At 28.4% G+C, this 19,290-nt stretch overlaps 7 protein-coding genes across 8 annotated transcripts; 5 read left to right on the top strand and 2 right to left on the bottom strand.

Annotated features, from left to right (window-relative positions):
• Positions 1-398: 398 nt before the first annotated feature.
• Positions 399-2,543, bottom strand: LOC113797044 (protein AAR2 homolog). The gene is made up of 3 exons (XM_027347357.2): positions 2,128-2,543; positions 1,154-2,056; positions 399-1,032 (listed from the first exon to the last, which is right to left on the bottom strand). Exons 1-2 carry the CDS (start codon positions 2,513-2,515, stop codon positions 1,227-1,229), a joined length of 1,218 nt encoding a protein of 405 aa, XP_027203158.2. The 5' UTR covers positions 2,516-2,543; the 3' UTR covers positions 399-1,032; positions 1,154-1,226.
• Positions 2,544-2,746: 203 nt separating this feature from the next.
• Positions 2,747-5,266, top strand: LOC142645288 (uncharacterized). Its single transcript, XM_075821216.1, has one exon. It carries the CDS (start codon positions 2,747-2,749, stop codon positions 5,141-5,143), a length of 2,397 nt encoding a protein of 798 aa, XP_075677331.1. The 3' UTR covers positions 5,144-5,266.
• A 1,081-nt stretch (positions 5,267-6,347) lies between these two features.
• On the top strand, positions 6,348-12,093 carry LOC113797046 (uncharacterized). The gene is made up of 7 exons (XM_075821217.1): positions 6,348-6,449; positions 6,511-8,096; positions 10,665-10,764; positions 10,903-11,049; positions 11,114-11,517; positions 11,590-11,661; positions 11,745-12,093. Exons 2-7 carry the CDS (start codon positions 6,891-6,893, stop codon positions 11,988-11,990), a joined length of 2,175 nt encoding a protein of 724 aa, XP_075677332.1. The 5' UTR covers positions 6,348-6,449; positions 6,511-6,890; the 3' UTR covers positions 11,991-12,093.
• A 135-nt stretch (positions 12,094-12,228) lies between these two features.
• Positions 12,229-15,017, bottom strand: Rae1 (ribonucleic acid export 1). Its single transcript, XM_027347359.2, has 3 exons — positions 14,550-15,017; positions 14,311-14,484; positions 12,229-14,256 (listed from the first exon to the last, which is right to left on the bottom strand). The coding sequence occupies exons 1-3, from the start codon at positions 14,922-14,924 to the stop codon at positions 13,609-13,611; spliced, it is 1,197 nt and encodes a 398-aa protein (XP_027203160.1). The 5' UTR covers positions 14,925-15,017; the 3' UTR covers positions 12,229-13,608.
• LOC113797047 (adiponectin receptor protein-like) lies at positions 12,277-13,463 on the top strand. Its single transcript, XM_027347361.2, has 2 exons — positions 12,277-12,755; positions 12,850-13,463. The coding sequence occupies exons 1-2, from the start codon at positions 12,277-12,279 to the stop codon at positions 13,364-13,366; spliced, it is 996 nt and encodes a 331-aa protein (XP_027203162.2). The 3' UTR covers positions 13,367-13,463.
• A 42-nt stretch (positions 15,018-15,059) lies between the features above and the next one.
• LOC113797048 (uncharacterized) lies at positions 15,060-15,925 on the top strand. Its single transcript, XM_027347362.2, has one exon. It carries the CDS (start codon positions 15,173-15,175, stop codon positions 15,797-15,799), a length of 627 nt encoding a protein of 208 aa, XP_027203163.2. The 5' UTR covers positions 15,060-15,172; the 3' UTR covers positions 15,800-15,925.
• Positions 15,926-16,251: 326 nt separating this feature from the next.
• Positions 16,252-19,063, top strand: Pli (E3 ubiquitin-protein ligase pellino). 2 transcript variants are annotated; one of them, XM_075821218.1, is made up of 5 exons: positions 16,252-16,268; positions 16,717-17,262; positions 17,338-17,569; positions 17,632-18,641; positions 18,710-19,063. In XM_075821218.1, the coding sequence occupies exons 2-5, from the start codon at positions 16,772-16,774 to the stop codon at positions 18,825-18,827; spliced, it is 1,851 nt and encodes a 616-aa protein (XP_075677333.1). In that variant the 5' UTR covers positions 16,252-16,268; positions 16,717-16,771; the 3' UTR covers positions 18,828-19,063. The 2 variants fall into 2 exon arrangements, with proteins under 2 accessions (XP_075677333.1, XP_027203146.2); XM_027347345.2 differs by lacking the exon at positions 16,252-16,268 and having other exon boundaries at positions 16,303-17,262.
• Positions 19,064-19,290: the final 227 nt, after the last annotated feature.

Raw genomic sequence — 19,290 nt, 5'->3', positions numbered from 1 at the left:
GTCAAACGGAAAAAAATTCTTGGCTTTTTTTTATAATGCGCAAATCATTAACATCATCAAATGATATGTATGTCACCGCCTTTTGAACCAAAAAAAAAAAAAAAAAAAAAAATCCCAAAATTTTGGTCTCGAGTTTCGGGTTGGTAAAAGGCACCAACTCTCAACTCAACCAAGCATCCAAAAAAAAGAAAGCATCAATGTTCTGTATAGGAACAGAAACTGTATAGCCCGAAAGAGAGAGAGGAGACAGAATGAAAGTTAATGGTTAAGATTCTGTATTTCCACCCACACAGTGTTATATTGTGGTGTGATTATATAACAATAATTTACGCCTGCCATAAACTCATCCAAAAAAAATGTATATTTTTTTACTTGAATAAAAAAAAGTAACCAAAAAAAACGAAGTGATTGTTGTTGTTGTTGCTGGCATGATTATTATATAATTTAAATGTTAATATATTTTTTTTTTGCCTGGGATTCTGACGTTTTTTTTTTTTTTGGTTGTATGTAAATTTTTACACAAAAATACAAATTGTGATGTTTTTTTTTCCATTCCATTTGGTTTGGTTGTTGTTGTTTTTGTTATAGAGCGGAATAAATGAAGATAAAATGATGATGATGATAGAATGAAACAATAGAAAGTCAAATCAGTGAGCCATGTACATATAAATCATAGATTTTAACCATAGTTTGCCATTTTTGGGTTTATTTTTTTGTGGATTTCCGTTTCGTTTTTCTCCTGAACAAACCTCTATCGAGGAAAGTTTGAAGACCACTGTGTGTTTTTATTTTGGTTTCATCTCTTTTGACATGGTGGATGTTTTGTTGTTTCGTTGTTGTTGTCGAGAAACATTTTTCTTTATTATAACAAAAAAAAATGTATTTCCCATATAGTGGGTCTCATAAGGTAATTTTCTTTTTTTGCTGTTGTTGTTTCTGGGCTAACTTTTTTGGAACAACAACGAAAAACATTTTTCTGATAACGTCCATCATTTATCATTTTTTTTGTTTCTACAGAAAAAGTTTCTCTCTCTATATAAAAGAAAAAAGAAAATTCAAAAGCAAAGAGAGAGATTAATGATCAAAGGAAAACAACAAAACATTGCAAAAAATTACACATATAATATTCTCGGGAGTAAAGTTATTTACTTACCGTTTTCTTTTGTTTGGTTTTCAGTTTTTTCAATTTTCTTCAATTTTTTTCTTCCATTTTGGAAAATTTTCTCCTACATCAAAACAACGACTGGTTTTTCATCTTCAGGAATATTTTCATCATCATCATCCTGCAGGTCTTCTTGATTGTTGTTTTGTTTACCAAAATTCCATCGTAATGTTTTGGAAAGAAATTTTCGAAAATTTTCCACTCTTTCCAAAAGATTCGGTTGTATCATATTTTTCATTGAATGAATATTAAGGAAAAATGTTTGCAATGAATAATAAATACGATTTTCATTAGTAACAATATCGGCAAATATTTGTTGATCAATTTGTTTCAATTCAAAATATAATACTCGAATGAATGTAAGAAAAAATTCCAATTTTTCAATCAATGCTTTTCGACATGAACATATTACACGAATTAATTGTTCCCAATGTTCAAATGATTCATATTGATGACCAAAAAGAAATACGATGAATGCAAATTGTAATTCACCAAATAAATCAAATTGATTTGTTTGATGTTTTTCACGGATAAGAAATTCCAATGTATATGATGAATCTAATGAATGTTCGGTAATTTCCGTTGGTCTAGATCCTTCCGGATAAAGGAAATGTTTCGGTAATGGTGCAGATGGAAATCTGATGGCACATTCCGGTGATATAATCATATCCGGCAAACCTTGATGATCAACCGGACAATGACGATGATTTTTTGATTCAATCGATTCAGAATTAGCAGTATCGGTGGTAGTGGCAGTGGTATTCAAAGTTTTATAAACTAAATTTGAAGCTGAATAAATTTTACCACATTCAGGATTCATTTTCAAAAATAATGATTCAGTAATAAAATCAGTTAATGTAACCCATGTTTGATATGAATCAAATTGATATGCACCTTTGTTATGGAAGAAAATTATGAATTTTTTTTTTTTTTTTTGAAATTCAAAATTTCGAAAACCAACTTACCAAGTTGATTATCAAGGTAACCTTGATTGAAATTTTCCTGAAATCTTTTTCGTTGTTCATCGGAATGTACATTAAAATCAATATCTTCTTGTTGTGAATTCCAGCGAACAGAATAAAATTCTTTCGATTGAAAATAATGAAAGAAACCAATTCTTGGTGCAACCGACCGAGTTTGATTATTAACCAAACTAAAATGTACGAAATGTAAACCCGGTGGTATCATTTTTAATCCAAGAAAATTTTTCCCTGTATAATTAATAAAAAGATCGATACCAAATTCAGATCCTTCAGGAAATTGATCAACAATTAATGTTGCATAATTTTCGACAAGTAAACGGGCTGTTTTTTGATCAAAATTATTATCCGATGGAATTTTTATTTCGTCCATTTTTTCGTTGTTGTTGTTGATTTTTCAAAATTTTGACAAGAAATCTTCATGAGAAGACCATGTTGATGATAAATATCGCGTATAAATTGGATTTTCGAATGTTTTTGCATATTTTCACCGCTACTTGCAACGTATAAATCGGAAAAATTCCATTTTTTTTTTTTCGGAGAGCGTTCGGTTTTTTTTATTTCTTGAAAAAAATTGAAATTTTCAAAATTAGAAAAAACAAAAATGATAAAATCTAAAAACCGTCAACGATCATCGACAATTCGCGGTGGTGATGATAATGGTTCATCGTATCGAAAAAAATTCAAATATCCATCACCATCATCAAATGATTATGGCTTGGTAATTGGTAACGAAATTGATTTGTTTACAACCGAAAATGAAAATGATTGCCGTTCAGATTTGGCTACAATCAATACTGATGATCAGGAAAAAATCGACGATAAAGATGACGATGAATATTGCCCGCATTATGAATTTCAATTATTATTCGAACGTTTAAAAGAATCGTTATCGTTGGAAAAATTACGAAAACAAAAAATCTCCGAATCTTCTTTGACTGTGGCTGAAATTGGAATAAATTCGAAAAAAATTATTCGAGAAAAATGGTTGAAAGAAATCTTTTCGGAAGATAAATTCGATGAAAATGGTAAAAAAGATTCATCATCAAGAATCACGAAAATCTTGTTCGATCATCTTAAAATACCAACTGGTTTTAGCCTAACATCAATAAATCCAAATTATTTTCGTTTTATTCATCGATCAAAAAATGAATCAATCGTAGAAATGTTTGAAGATTTTGATCGCAAACCCGAATTGTTAACATTTTTTCGTCGAATTGGTCCGAAAATTCTTCAAACAGCATATGGATCGGCAAAAATTAACCGGGCGAAATTTATTGATAAATATCAACAGGCATTATTTGCTTTGCAAACTGAACATCATTCGAATGCTCAATCAGAAGATTCTGAAGAATCCAAAGAAGATTTTCTCGTCGACGATGAAGAACAAAATCAAATTTTTGATGATCAATTTGATTCAATGATTGAATCATTAGATTCGGCTAAAACTTCTAATCATTTTCGTGCTCTCAATCTTGATCCATTCCTGAAATCAGCCATGTCGCTAGAAGATTTTCAATATCAAATATTGGGTGTCCATAATGATCAACCACCGAAAATTGTTCCGAAAAAATATCGTTTCATTTTCAAATGTTATTCATGTCGTTATTATTATCGTTTTGGACAAACGCAGCGACAATTTTTTCAATTTCAATTTAAAGATTTTTGTTCCATTCAATGTTTATCAATGAATGTACGTAATAATGGTCGTTGTACTTATTGTTATCGTCAATCAAATCCTGAAACAACTGGATTAAATGATTTACCATTAGATTGGAAATTATCGTCATATTCATTTACAATGTATCATCCTGATGATATTGGTCATGATTATTTGGAAATATTTCATAATAATGATCATTATCAACAATATTTACAACGAAATCGAAGATGTTATATATGTCAACAAGAATTACATGAAGAATTAGGTGATACGATAAAATCCATTCGAATGAAATACGAAAATGATCAAATCGTTACATTGAATTTATGTCATAAACATCAAAATGATATCCGTGTAAGGATATTTAGTGGAAAATCTGTAAAACGTCCACCAAAATGTACAACATGTCAACAAGAATTATCAACAGATATTTCATATCTTGATGATCAATTTTTTGATGAAAAAAATTTATCATTTTGTACAAAATATTGTAAATTATTATATTTTAAACAACAACTACAACATTTAGCTCGACAAAATCATTTGGATTGTTCAGTTTGTTTTGGTCGTATCTCGGTTGATCACAGTCAATATGATGATCAATATCGTTATTATTTAATTCGTTGTTTATGGTCATTGTATCCAATTTGTTCATCAAAATGTTATCGAAAATTTCGTCGTGATTATCAATTTAATGTTCAATGCCAACAATGTAAATTGATTACAAAATCACATTCAGATATGATTGGTATTATGAAATTTGATGATGATGATGATGATAAATCAACAACTAAATCATCACTTTCATCAATGAAAATTGAACATTATTGTACGATAAAATGTTTTCAACAAAAATTTAAATCAATATCAATGTTTCATCCATTACCAATTCGATATCGAAAATATACATGTGATACTAGATTTGAACGTGATATCATCATTGAAAAATGTTTTAAATGTTTGGAAAAATTCTGTAAAATGCGTGGTTCATTATGGCAATTTTGTTCATTAGAATGTTTTTATCATTATAATCATTGTTTAGATAATTCAATCATATCAAAAATGTTGAAAGAAAATGACTGTAATGATAATGATGAAAAATTATTAGATTCAATTTTTTGTACGGAAATTTCAAAGAAACTTGCCTTATCATCATCATCATCATCATCCAAACAGCAACAACAACAACAAAAATCGGATAATTTCAAACAGCAGCAGCAGCAGACGACGACAACTATGCAAATGATGAAAACAACAACAGATATGGAACAACAAATTAAACAATCACGATTAAATGCTATAAAGAAAAAAATTTTTGAACAAAAAAATAAAAAATAAGTAATTTTTTTTTTGCAAAATTAAAAAAAAAATCGATTTATTAATTCCTACCTGGTCAGGTTAAATAAACCAGGTTTGGTTGTTTCGTTTCGTTTGGCGTCGTTTTCTTTTTTTTTTTTTTTTTTTTAAAAATGCCCAATGTCAACTTGAAAAATTCATGTATCATTGATTCATTCATTTTAGTTTTAATCTTTAAAATAGAAACGTTCATCTGGTCACGTTCACACACAGAACACAAACAGACAACATCATTATCATTAGAGATTTTATGCTAAAGGCATTATTATCCGGTTGTTGTATTGATGGTGGTGGTAACACACTGTATTTTTTTGATTAACAAATGAAAAAAAAAATTGTTTCCCCACCACATTTCCTTGTTGTTTTTTTTTCTTCAAAAAAAAAAAAATTTCAATCAATCCGATTTTTTTTCTTCTCGTTGTTGTTATTATTGTGTTCAATTCAATTTTCAATCATTATTGTTGTTGATCATCATTTCAATGATAATGACGTCAAACATTTGATCAAAATTTGTATGTTTGGAAATTGTTTCTGTTTTGAAATTGAGAAAAAAATTATAAATAAATAAATAAATAAAGGATGCTATACTTATGATTAGTGTTGTTGTTGTTGTTGTTGTTGCTATTTTTATCAATGCAACAAGTATGATGAATGATGGTAACAACAAGTGATGATGATAATGGTGGCCACCTGTTTGTACCTGAGTTTAGTTTTTCAAGTATTTTTCGGCTAAAAAAAATCTTTGATTTTTTTTTGCTGGGAAAAATATTTATAACTTGAGACGTTTTTTTTTGTTTTCTTGAAATAAATGGAAATTTTGTTTTAGAAAAAAAATATCATTTTTTCATCAATTAATTATCATCCATGTTTTTCCTTGTCCTTGTAGCCAAAAAAAAAAAATTTGCGTCATCATTATCATTCGAATCATTCGAATGATTAATTTCGAATGTTCGAATCAGTGACTATCGATAGACATATATCGATTGTATCGATTCTATTTTTATCTTTTCGGATTCGATTCGAATCTTTTATTATTCGAATAATTCAACCGAATGGATGCTTGTCAAAACAAGCAAAATTTGTTTGTTTGTTTTTTCTTGTTTGTTCATTTTGTTACAAAACATTGAAAAGAGAAAAAAAACGTTTCAAACGTCACTATCATGGTGTTTTTTTTCATTTCAATTTTGTTGTTTGGTGTGGATATAATTACTGCAGTATAGAATCACATTCCCCTTGATAATGATGATCATATATACGTCGACTGTGTTTTTGATGTTTTCAAATGTTTGTATGTATTATATTCATTAGTAAAAATTGTCAAAATTGATCTTTTTTGCTTTTGCTTTTAGTGGTGGTAGCTTTGTTCAAACGTCATCATCAGTATGGTGTGATGTTGGTAGTAGATGCATTATCATCATCATCATCATCATCGTAATCATCGTTGCGCGCGCGTTTAATCCATGAAAAAACTTTCATTTTTTTTTGTCTTCGTTTAGTTAGTTAGTTAGTTAGTTGTTATGACAACGATCCGATAATCGTATCGATCCGATTGCGGTCAAATCAATCAATCAATTTTTTTCTTAAAAAAAAACATTTGATCATTTTGATGTGAATTCTACTCGAAAAAAAACATTTTTTAACATTGTGAAACAAAAAAAAAGAAGAAGAATTTTAAGCATCTTCTTATCTAATTTTCACTCGCATCGATTGTAATTTTTTTATCAATCAAATGGCTTTATTATTATGTTTACCATTATCATTGTCAACAACCAAAACAACAACAACAACAACAACAAAAGTAACAACCGTATCATCATCCGCTGCCGCCGCATCATTATTATTAGCTAATGTAGTTATGAATAGTAGGATTAATAGTGATAATAACAACAACAACAACAACAACAATAAAAATAACGATGACAACAACAACAATGATGATGAATTAGATAAAAATTGTATTGAAAAAAGATTAAAACAAACATCATTATTATCATCATCATCATCTGATTTAAATATTGATTCAATGTTTGAAACAACATTATCGTCATCATTACCATCGTCATCATCATCATCATCAATAATTCAGACAATTTGTCATCAAGCTAAATCAATTTTTCAACAAAAATCTAAATTAAAATCAAAAAAACAACAACAACAACAACATCAACAACATGAGCATCAACAAAATCAACAACATAAGCAACAACAACAACAATCATTTGATGAATTACGTCGTGCATCATGGCCAATAACAATTTTAAATTCATTGAATAATAAATTGAATCAACAACAACAACAACAACAATCGATAAAATTAATTAATTTAAATAAACAACAAAAATCATCATCATCATCATTATTTGATTCTAGTCATTATCATTGTCATCATGTACAAAGAAAATCATTATCATCAACATTACATCATCATGATCATCAACCAAATATTGATATTATGCAGCCACAGATATTTTCTTCACCAATTACAACAACAGTAACAAATTCTTTATCATCGACGACAACAACAACCACCGTATATAATTCTAAAACAATGATGATATCCACCGAAAATATTGATAATCATTTGCCGTCAATTATACAATCTCAACAACAACAACAACCACCACCAAGTGTTATTATTAGTGATCATTCAACAATGGATAATATTATACATTCTATTATACAATTTGATTCAGATTCAGGTGAAAATGGTTATGAATCATCGAATGATAATAATAATAATAATAATAATAGACATGATTCATTATTTGGTTGTTGTTCATCATCATCATTATATTCATCAACATCATCATTATCATCATCGATGGGTGATGATGATTATGATGATTATTATTATATTGATTATGATTCTGATGTCTTTCATTCATCATCATCATCATCAAAACAACAATCGGAAACAAAAACAATGGCAAAAAAAGTAAGTCGAATTCATTTATTTATTTTTTCTCATTTAAATTCAACATCTGATGATGATTGAAAAAAAAGGAAATCTTTTTTTCATTGGTTTCTTTCATTGGTTATATTTTTTTTATGTATTTCTCACACACAATTGATTATCACGATTGATTGATTGATTGAATCGATCTTGAATTATGATGATGATGATGACGTCAATTGTAAATTGAATGAATGAATAAATGAATAAACACACTTAGATGAAAAGATAATGATAATTTTTGATAATAATGATGATGATGATTTTTAAATTGAATAAAAAAAAATTATGATAATGATGATGACGCCTTTGTGAAATATCGTCGTTGAAGGTTGAAGGTTTTCAATTAAACAAAACAAAACAAAAAAATGGGGAAAATTCTTTACTTTTTTTCTGCATTTCCTTAATCAGAATAATAAGAATTTTCAATTATCATCATCATCACGATGATGATGAATAAAATTTAAAAAAAAATCCGCTATTTTTTGTATTATTATTATGCCACATACATAATTTATATAATATTAACGGATGTCACCAAAAAAGTCAACAAACAAACAAACAAAACGAATCGATTTAACAAGATATTCAATCAATCAAATCAAATGAAATTTATCGATTTTTTTAATTTCGATTTGGTTTGACATTATTATCATTTCCTGAGTTTTGTGATTTTTTCAGGATTTGTTTTTTTTGGTTTGGTTTGGTTTGTTTTTGATTCTTGTGTTTATATAATAAATAGATTCGATTCAACACAACATCCCTTTGATAATCTTGTTTTTTTGTTGTTGTTGTTGCATTTGAATGTTTGTTGTTGTTGTTGTTGTTGGATAAAAATTTTTATTCGCAAAAACTAACAAAATTGAAAAAAAGACATTGAAAACAACCAAAAACAAAACAGGTTATGTTTTTGTTTCCTTAGCATTTTTCTTTTTCTTAAAAAAGTACCTTTTTTTCTCACAAATTCAAATTTAATTTTTCGCGCTTTATAATGAGGAGATTGTTGTTTTTTTTGTTGAATGGAAATATTTGAATGGGATTTTTCGATATCGATATGGTTGATTCTTTTTTTTTTTGTTTTGTATACCACTATGTTGGTTGCTGGCTTGTAACCATTAATGATACTAACCATTATTTGACTAAACTAAACTAACCGATCGATCATTTGATCAATCAATCAATCAATCAACTAACCACACAACCCTTGTGGTATACGCGAGCATCATTATTATTATTTTTCCATTGCAAAAAAAAAGTACAAATTTTTTTTTCTCAAAAAGCAAACTTTGGTTAGTATTGATGATTCTCTGTATACACAAAAATTATCTCTATATTTTTTTTCAAAATAACCAAAAATACAAGATATACTACAAATCAAGTAACCATGATGATGATGATACGGCTGTAATTGCAATTGTGATGGTATAGGAAAACGAAAAAGAAGAAGAAGAAGACTAAGGAAAAAACATCGAGAGAGAGTGGGAGAGGAACTAGACAGTGAAAATGAAAAAAAAATCACAAAACGTTTAATTTTTGTTTTTTATTGACATAAACATAGCAGTTGATTGGGAAGAAAAACAAAAACAACAATGATAGAGATATATACACTAATTTAATTTATTTTGTTGTTTTCAATCAAAATTTGATTTAATTCAATTGATTTAAATCCAAGAAAGGAAAAAAATCTTAATTAATTAATCTTATTCAAAGAAAGAAAAAAAAAGAAGCCGGATGACAACATCTCAAATGATGCTGATAATGATGATGATGATGATATAGTGTGTTGTATCTTTACTAATTGAGCAACAAGTGTTTTTTGGTTTTGGTTTTGGTTTTCTTTTCTCCATTTTCAACCATTTTGTTTTTTTTCAATTGTTACCGTTTTTTTCAATTAATTAAATGAAATTATCATCAGATATGGCTGATAATAATAATAATAATAATGATGATGATCATTATAAGAATGGTTATAATTATCATTTAAACAATAATGATAGTGGTGATGATAATGTTTTTTTCGATTCTGATACATCTATTGATTCATTTTCATCAATGAATATATTTTCATCACTTTCATCATCAACATCATCAACAACTGGATCATCGGGTGATGATGATGATGATGATGATGTTAATCAAACAAAAGAAGAATCAAATTCTCATGAACATCATCATCATCATCTTCATCTTCATCATCAAAAGGTCAATATTTTTTCTCTTAACTTGTTTATTTCGAGGTTGAAAATAATTTGACCTATTTTTTTTCTCTTAATAATCAACAAGAGAAACTGGATTTTTTTTTCGAATTTCAAATGACCAAATAATCATATAGTCAAATCATACGTTTAGTATAGGGTGTGTGTGAAGACAAGAAAACTTTTTTGTTTTGTTTTGTTTTTGGTTAAATTGGAAATTACTGAAATTAGATTCATCAATGTTTTTGTTATTATCGAATTCATCATCACTAATTCAAACTATTCAATGGATTGTTTGTTATTGGATTTTTAATTGAAAATTTTTAATTTAATTTAATTTTTTTAATTTATACAGAGTTCAAAATGGAGAAAAGTACGATCATTGGTTACATCACCATTCATACAGACATATAAACGAAAAAAATATCCATGGATACAATTAGCCGGTCATCAAGGTTTGTTTGTTTTTTTTCTCTCTCTCTCTCTCTCTCTCTCTCTCTCTCTCTCTCTCTCTCTCTCTCTCTCTCTCTCTTTGCTTTAGTCTGTCTTTGTGTCTGTGTTTGATGTTAATTTAATTTAATTTTTTTAATCAGGTAATTTTGTTGCCGGTCAAATACAGGGAACAATAATGAAAAAATTATGTGGAAATGAAATTGATTGTTTTCAAAAATTAATGTCCGATCCACAATTATCTGTACTGGTACCTGAATTTAAAAATGTACGAATTGTTAATGGTGAAAGTAAGTTTTGGTTTTGTTTCGTTTGTTTTTAAACATCCTTTTTTAAACTATTTTTCTTCTTTAGCTTATCTAGAATTAGAAGATCTATTAGCAACATTTGTTAATCCTTCGGTAATGGATATAAAAATGGGTATAAGAACATATCTAGAAGAAGAACTAGTCAAAGCTAATGAAAAACCAAGATTACGTAAAGATATGTATGAAAAAATGGTGGCTATCGATCCGGAAGAACCAAGCAATGAAGAAAAAGAACAAAAAGCAATAACAAAACCACGTTATATGGTTTGGCGTGAAACAATATCATCAACATCGACACTTGGATTTCGTATCGATGGTATGAAATCGGGTGATAATCATCATCGACTGAAAACAACAACAGCAACTGTTAAAGATTTTAAACGTACTAAATCAATCGAATCAGTTCGTTCGGCTATATTAGAATTTGTTGGTGATAAACATGAATATCTGGTAAGTAGATTTTTTTTTGAAAAACTTTTTCGATTAAATTCAATTTTTATCAATTTGATTCGACTAACAAAGATTACCTATTTGGAAAAACTTAAATTTATTCGAAAACAACTTGAACAATCAAAATTTTTTCAAACACATGAGGTTAGTTGTTGAATTTTTTTTTTTGTTTTGTTTTTGAATTAACAAAATTTGGATCAATTCTTTTTTTTCGTTTCACTATACAGATGATTGGTTCAAGTTTATTATTAGTACATGATCAACAACATGCAAATATTTGGATGATTGATTTTGCTAAAACATATCCACTGCCCGATGATATAAATATTAATCATCGTGATCAATGGACATTAGGTAATCATGAAGATGGCTATCTATTTGGTCTTGATAATCTTATTGAAATATTTTCATCACTTTGCTGTAATTCATCGACATCATCATCAACAACAACGACAACGCCATCATCATCATAGTGATGTATATTACAACGATAATAAAATTAAATCGACCAATTACGAAATTCTGTGTTATACAAACAAACAAAAAATTCACAATAAAAAACTCTATTGTAAATGATTTTATTTTATTTTTTTTAAATATTTTTTTTGTTGTAAAATTAAATAAATATTGTTCCATTTGTTTTTTCAAATTAAATTAATCATATTGTTATGTGAGAATTTTTATAAACATAAAGTTTAAAGTTTTTTAAGATTTTATCATTTTTTTAACTAATTTTTTTTAATTAATACGTTACGTAAAATGGGTAAAAAGTCAAAAAATTCAAAGAAAAAAATACAACGAAAATCACGACAACAACGACGAAAGAAAAATATTGATGATGATGAAGAATTTAGTCAAACAATTGAAGCATGTAATACTTGTACAGATGTACATATTCTGCGTAGTATTTCTGAAATGCCATCATGGTGTTGTACACATAATCGTATTATATTTGCCGGTTATCGTCCAATAACATTATCATCATGGCAAACAATTCGTTCATTATTTTTAATACATAATGAAACGGGTAATATTTGGACACATATGGGTGGTGCTATAATGTTTTATTTTCTATTTCAACATGTTTGTCGTAATCCACCGGACACCAGATCAATGTCTAGAGTGGATTTTTTTTATCTTTGTGTATTTTTTTTCGGTGTTTTTGTTTGCCTATTTCAATCAACATTGTATCATTTATTTTCAAGTCATTCATTGAAATTGAATAAATTATTTGCCAAGTAAGTATAAATTTGAATGATTTTTTTATTTACCAATTCTCTGATCATCTCTAATCTCCCTCTGTTGACCAAAAAATCAACATCATCAATTTAGATTGGATTATTGTGGTATTACAATATTGATCGGTTGTTCATTTATACCATGGATACATTATGGTTTTTATAATTCACCATTATTACAAATATGGTATATAAGTTTTACTATAATCTGTACAATAATATGTGTTATGTTTTGTATTTATGATCCATTCTGTAATCCACGTTATCATCATTATCGTACATTAATGTTTATGGCACATGGTTTTCTTGTTTTTGTTCCAGCAATACATTGGATATCAAGAGAAATGAATAATGATCGTTCATTATTATCGCTAGATCATCGTGCACATTTATTAATATTTATACAAGGAATAACATTTTTAACTGGTTCATTAATCTATATATTTAAATTACCTGAATCTATTTATCCAAATATAACAATATTTAGTTTATGGTTTAATTCACATCAATTATTTCATATACTAGTTATATTTGGTTTGGTAATTTATTATCATAGTTTAATATTGATTATGAAAATGAGATTGAATAATCCAAATTGTTTTGTGAATTAACCCCCTTAGGCCACTAACCACCACCATTCATTTTTTGATTGAAGCAATTTTTTCCCCTTCAAAGAAAAATCAATTAAAATTTTTTTTGTTGAAAAAATCGTTTATTTTTTATTTATCAAATCAAAAATGAACAAAAAGGGATAGAAAAAAAAATTTGGAATAAATGGTTGTTAAAGGGGAGTTAAACAACAACGATATGGACGATATGAAAAAAAGTAGGTTTGGTGGCTGGCTGGTTGAAATCAATTCTTTTTCCTTGGTCGCAATTCTTCAAAACAACCATGTAAAAAAATATAATTTTTTTTCTGTGGATTAAAATATTCATGTCCTTTTGACCAATCATAACTAACTGAATAAGCGAAAATTTCACCCCTTGCTGAAAATGCACAACGTGTTATTGGTTGTTCAACTTGTTCGGATGTTTTCAATTTTGTACGTGCATCTTTATCCCAAAATGAATAACGGCCATCCGAACCAACAGTAGCTAATGTACCATGTTGTGGATGAAAAGCAATATCATGTACAATAAAAACATCTTGAAAATTTGTATTCGTTCCATTTGAACGATGACATTTAAATGTAAAATTATCTTTAGGATTTGCTGGATTCAAATATTGAATAGCAACACGACCTTCAACACTACCAACAGCAAAACCAGTTGGTGGATTATTTGATTTATCTTTATCGGTAAAAATCGATACACAACGATGTTGATATTTTAGTGGTGATTCTATTTGTTTAAATTGTTGTAAACCATTTTCCAATGAATAAACTAGAATAGCACGATTAGCTAACGATACAACGGCCATTGGATAATGAACATCAGCACAGAAAACTTTATCATTCAATTGTACGGTCATTGCTGGTTGGGCTTGACGTAGATCCCAAAGCTAAAATGGAAAAAACGGTCAGGAAAAAAAACATTGATTGAAATAAACACTAACCTTGATTGTTTTATCAAAACTTGTTGTCATCAAACAAGTATAATTTGGTGCCTTTATAAAATGACATGTTTTAACGGGTTGATCATGTTGTGCAACTTGTATCTGTTGATTCGAAGCAAGGTCCCACATTTTTACTGTTTTATCGGCTGATGCTGAAAATACTTTTGTACCATCCTGAAATTTTAGTTTTGAAAAAAAGTTTTGAAAAAAAAAATTTCATTTTAAAACTCAAAACTTACATCACTAAAACGAACATCCAAAACAGGACCAGCATGTGATTGTTGTGCTTTTGGAATAGTTTGCCATGCATTAGTAGTACCGATAATTTCCCAACAACGAATTTGATTATCCCATGATCCGGAAATTAAAAAATTTTGTGGCAATGTTGGTGGTGAAAATGCTAAACCAGCAATAGAATCATCAGGTGATGATGATACTTCAATATCTTTATTTGGATTATGAACACCAGTTTGTTGTACGATTGATGATGATCCAAATGGTGTTGATTGTGAATTCGACCCGGGAACATTGAACATTGTTGATGAACCGATTGGATTTTGTGTAGCAAACAATGATGTTGATGTTCCAGGTGTTGGATTACCGAAAAAACTCATTTTTGCTAATTTTTTTTACTTTAAACTTTAATCTTTAAATGATAAATTTTTTTGAAGAAAATACACAAAAGTTCAAGACAAAAAAAAATGTAAACAACGTGAAATTTCCCAAACATACACATTGTATATGAACGGACACATTTTTTTGCAGGGTGGAAAATCGATCGAATCATTTTTTTTTGATCCCGAAAAAATATTCGAAAAATTTTTTGAAATTTGAAAAAAACGAAAAATTCCCCCTTTGAATTATGTCTGAAGAAATTTCGATCAATCCTGATGAAACGGCTTCGATGGCGACAAACGATCAAAATGAAATTGAATCATCAAAACATCAAGATGATGATCAAACGGCAAGTCAAAACGAAACAAATCGAAATGATGACCCGAAACCAGAAAAAATAATCGAACAAAATATGAATGAATTATTTTCAACATTACAACCATTCATATTGAAATTGGATGAACAAATAATGGCTGTTAAACAATCACAGCAACTATTAAATGATGAACTTTCATGTTTATTATCAATATTGGATCAAATTAAATCCAATTCATCCAGTAACGATAATAATCAAAATGATGATGATGATCGAAAAAAATCAAACAATGATAATCAATCGGTGTTTATCTATCCGAAACGAATGTTTCAATCTGGTGGTAACGATGGCGGTAACATTGGTGATGGTGATGATCTTTCCATTGATATTGAAACAAAAAGTCGTCGATTATTGGGTTTGAAACGACGATTAACATTAATAAATTCTATATTACAAACAGTAAATAGCCGAGTGAAAAAATTATTATTATCATATGATTCAAGAATTTTACGACATCAACAACAACAACAATTATCAACAACAAATGTGGCTAATTAATTAATTAAAATAAGATAAGATAATCTGGTCAATCAACCCTGAAAAAGATAATTATTTTTTTTTATAATAAAAAAAATTAAAAAAACAAATCCCGAACCAATAAATTTAAAAAAATACCCACATGAAGTCAATCAACCTGACCTAACCTAAACGAACGAAAAAAAAACTAGCGGTAATCAGTTATAAATGAAGTGAATTGCGCAAATGTTTGTTTTTTTATCTTGCAATCAACCAACCAAACCACAAATGACGACAAATTATGATAAACGAAGAAAATTGAATACAGAGGCAGAGAAAAAAAGACGAATTTCGAAAGAAAGAAGAAAATCTCGATTTTTTTTTCTTGCTTGCTTGCTTGTTCTCAATGACTGCATCTATGCAGCTGTTTGCGGCGTATTTCTTTTTCTTTTTTTTTTTCTCCTTTTTTTTTTTGATTATATGGTTGGTATATCATCGTCGAGCACACAGTGTAAATGTTGTTTTTCTAATAATCAAAAGCAGCTGACATTATATGATGATGATGATGATGATTATATTGCATGCGTTTCTCCAAGATAGTGGATCCAATAATGATTTGAATGATGAGAATCTAAATGAATGAAAAGAAAAAAAAGATAAACAAAAACAAAACAAAAAAAAAAAGATTGGGTTTGAAAATAGACTCTACCAGATTTTTTTTTTTGTTTTGTTTATATAAACACATTTGTTTATCAGTGAAAAAAAGTTTGATTTGTTTGGTTTTTTGGTTTGATCCATTATTTGTGATCCAACACGCACTTATCAAAAGTCAAGAATCGAATGTTTTTCCATTTCAATTTCGAATGTTTTTTGAGTGAAAATTTCTGGGAAAATTTCTTGGAAATTTACTTCATTTTTTTTTCTTTGTTTATGTTTTTTTTTGTTTCAAAAAATCAAAGATTTTTCATCAAATTTTGGGCAGCTTGATCTTTGATTCAATTCAATTTTAAAAATATGATTCATCAGCCACAATCATCATCATCATCAACTAATGGACCACAACAACAACCACCACCACTATTACCACCAAATCGTCATTCAATACCATATCTAGGACAATTACGTAATAATTCAAATGGATCGAATGGATCATTTAATGAATTAACAACAACATCTATTGATTTGTTACAATCACCAACATCACAACAACAACAGCAACAATCATCAATAATGATGATGATGATGAATGAAAATAATAATAATAATAATAATAATTCGAATTTAAATAATAAAAATATTGATGAACCGATAATGAATGGATCAATGAATGGAATGATAAAATTATCATCAAATGAATCATCATCATTCGATCATGTAGATAATAAAGATCAAGAAATTAAATTGCTGGAACAACAACCAACAACAAGTGTTAATAATAACCATGGTGATGATAATGATGATGATAATAATATTCCTGTTGTTTATGGTGAACTTGTGATTTTAGGGTAAAGATTTTTTTTCTTTTTTGATTTTTTGTTGAATTGAATTTCATTTTTCTATTTTGGTTGTTGCAAATTTAGATATAATGGTTGTTTACCACAAGGTGAAAAAGGCCGTAGACGTAGTAAATATCAATTACAAAGACGTTCACGTGCAAATGGTATAAAAAAATCTAAACATTATACAGTTAAACAACCACAAACATCAAAAGCAATACAGGATAAAGAACAACATTCAATATCGTTTACATTATCACGATCACAGGCAATTATTGTTGAATATCAACATGATGATGATACCGATATGTTTCAGGTAATTCTTTTTTTTCAAATTTTTGAATGAAAATTTCTCAGTTATGAACATTGAATTTTTAGATTGGAAGATCATCCGAAAGTCCAATCGATTTTGTTGTTATCGATACATTGATGTTTGAACAACAACAACAACAAATGCAGCTACAACAACAACAATTACAAAATCGTTGTTTACAATCTGTACAGAATGGTAATATTATGTCATCATCATCATCATCAGGTTCATCATTATTACAACCGTCGATAAAAGTTGCACAACAAAGTACAATATCAAGATTTGCATGTCGTATTTTGGTTGATCGACGACCACCATATTGTGCACGTATTTATGCCGCTGGATTTGATTCAAGTAAAAATATTTTTCTTGGTGAAAAAGCAACCAAATGGCAAACAAATGGTGAAATTGATGGCCTTACAACTAATGGTATATTGATTATGCATCCAAAACAATCATTTTTAGATAATAAATGGAATAATAATAATGATTGTCAAAATGATAATAATGATGATTTGGAACAAAAATCATCACGTTATAACGGTGGTAATAGTGGTGCTGTATGGCGTGAAGTATCAGTTTGTGGTGAAATATATTCAGTACGGGAAACAAGATCAGCATCACAAAAAGGTATTCGTATCGAACAAGAAACAAATGTTTTACAAGATGGTACATTAATTGATTTATGTGGTGCAACATTAATGTGGCGTTCATCCGATGGTCTTTATCGATCACCAACAAAACGTTTATTAGAAGAAATGATTGATCAATTAAATGCATCTAGGCCACAATGTCCAGTTGGTTTAAATACGCTGGTTATTCCACGTAAATCAATATCATTAGGTTCAGCTGATGATAAACAACCATATGTTTATCTTAAATGTGGTCATGTACAAGGACTGCATGATTGGGGCCAAAATAAACATTCAAATTCACGTACATGTCCAATGTGTTTCAAATCAGGACCAATCGTTCGATTAACAATGGGTATTGAACCATCATTTTGTACTAGTTCATTGATGCCAAATTTTGCATTCAATCCATGTGGTCATATGGCATCTGAATCAACTGTAAAGTAAGTTTCTGTTGAAAAAAGAATGAAAAAAATTGATTAATCAATGTTTTTTTTTCTGTATTCAAAAGATATTGGTCAAAAGTATTAATACCACATGGTACAAATGGTTTTCATGCAATGTGTCCATTCTGTGCACAACCATTACAACAAGCTGAATTAGGTTTTGTTAAATTAATATTTCAATGAATCAATGTGATGGTCAATATTCAATGTAAAAAAAAAACAAAACAAGAAAATTTTTCTTAGCTTTTTTTTCACTTTTTGTAAATTTTTAAAAATTTTGTAATTTTTCTCTTGTCTTTTTTGAATGAATGAATTTTTATTGTTTTTTTCCCTCTCTATCTCATTCATTCATTCTGTTATTTTATATTTGATTGATAATTAATCCATGAATAATAAAACATCAATGAAAACATCAATAATTCATACGGATGAAAAATGATGAAATGGTTCAATGAATTTTTTTTCCTTCTTTATTTGAATGAATGAAAACAGAGGTCATTTTTGCTGTTTTTCGACGAAATTTTTTTACGATGATTTTTTTGCACCAAGGTAAAGATAATGGATGGATTGATTGATTGAGCGGGGGCGTTTATGATTTGAATTTCAATCGAATCGATGGAATGTACATTTTTTTCTTTTCTTCGAT

Source organism: Dermatophagoides pteronyssinus, unplaced genomic scaffold (assembly GCF_027571235.1).
Source record: "Dermatophagoides pteronyssinus isolate colony J.1.1.1.1 unplaced genomic scaffold, Derpt_VIB-CSIC_2022.12 sq0009, whole genome shotgun sequence".
In the NCBI taxonomy this organism is placed as follows: Eukaryota; Metazoa; Arthropoda; class Arachnida; order Sarcoptiformes; family Pyroglyphidae; genus Dermatophagoides; species Dermatophagoides pteronyssinus.
The sequence above is the reverse complement of the archived record's forward strand: the minus strand, read 5'-3'. Positions and strand labels throughout refer to the sequence as shown.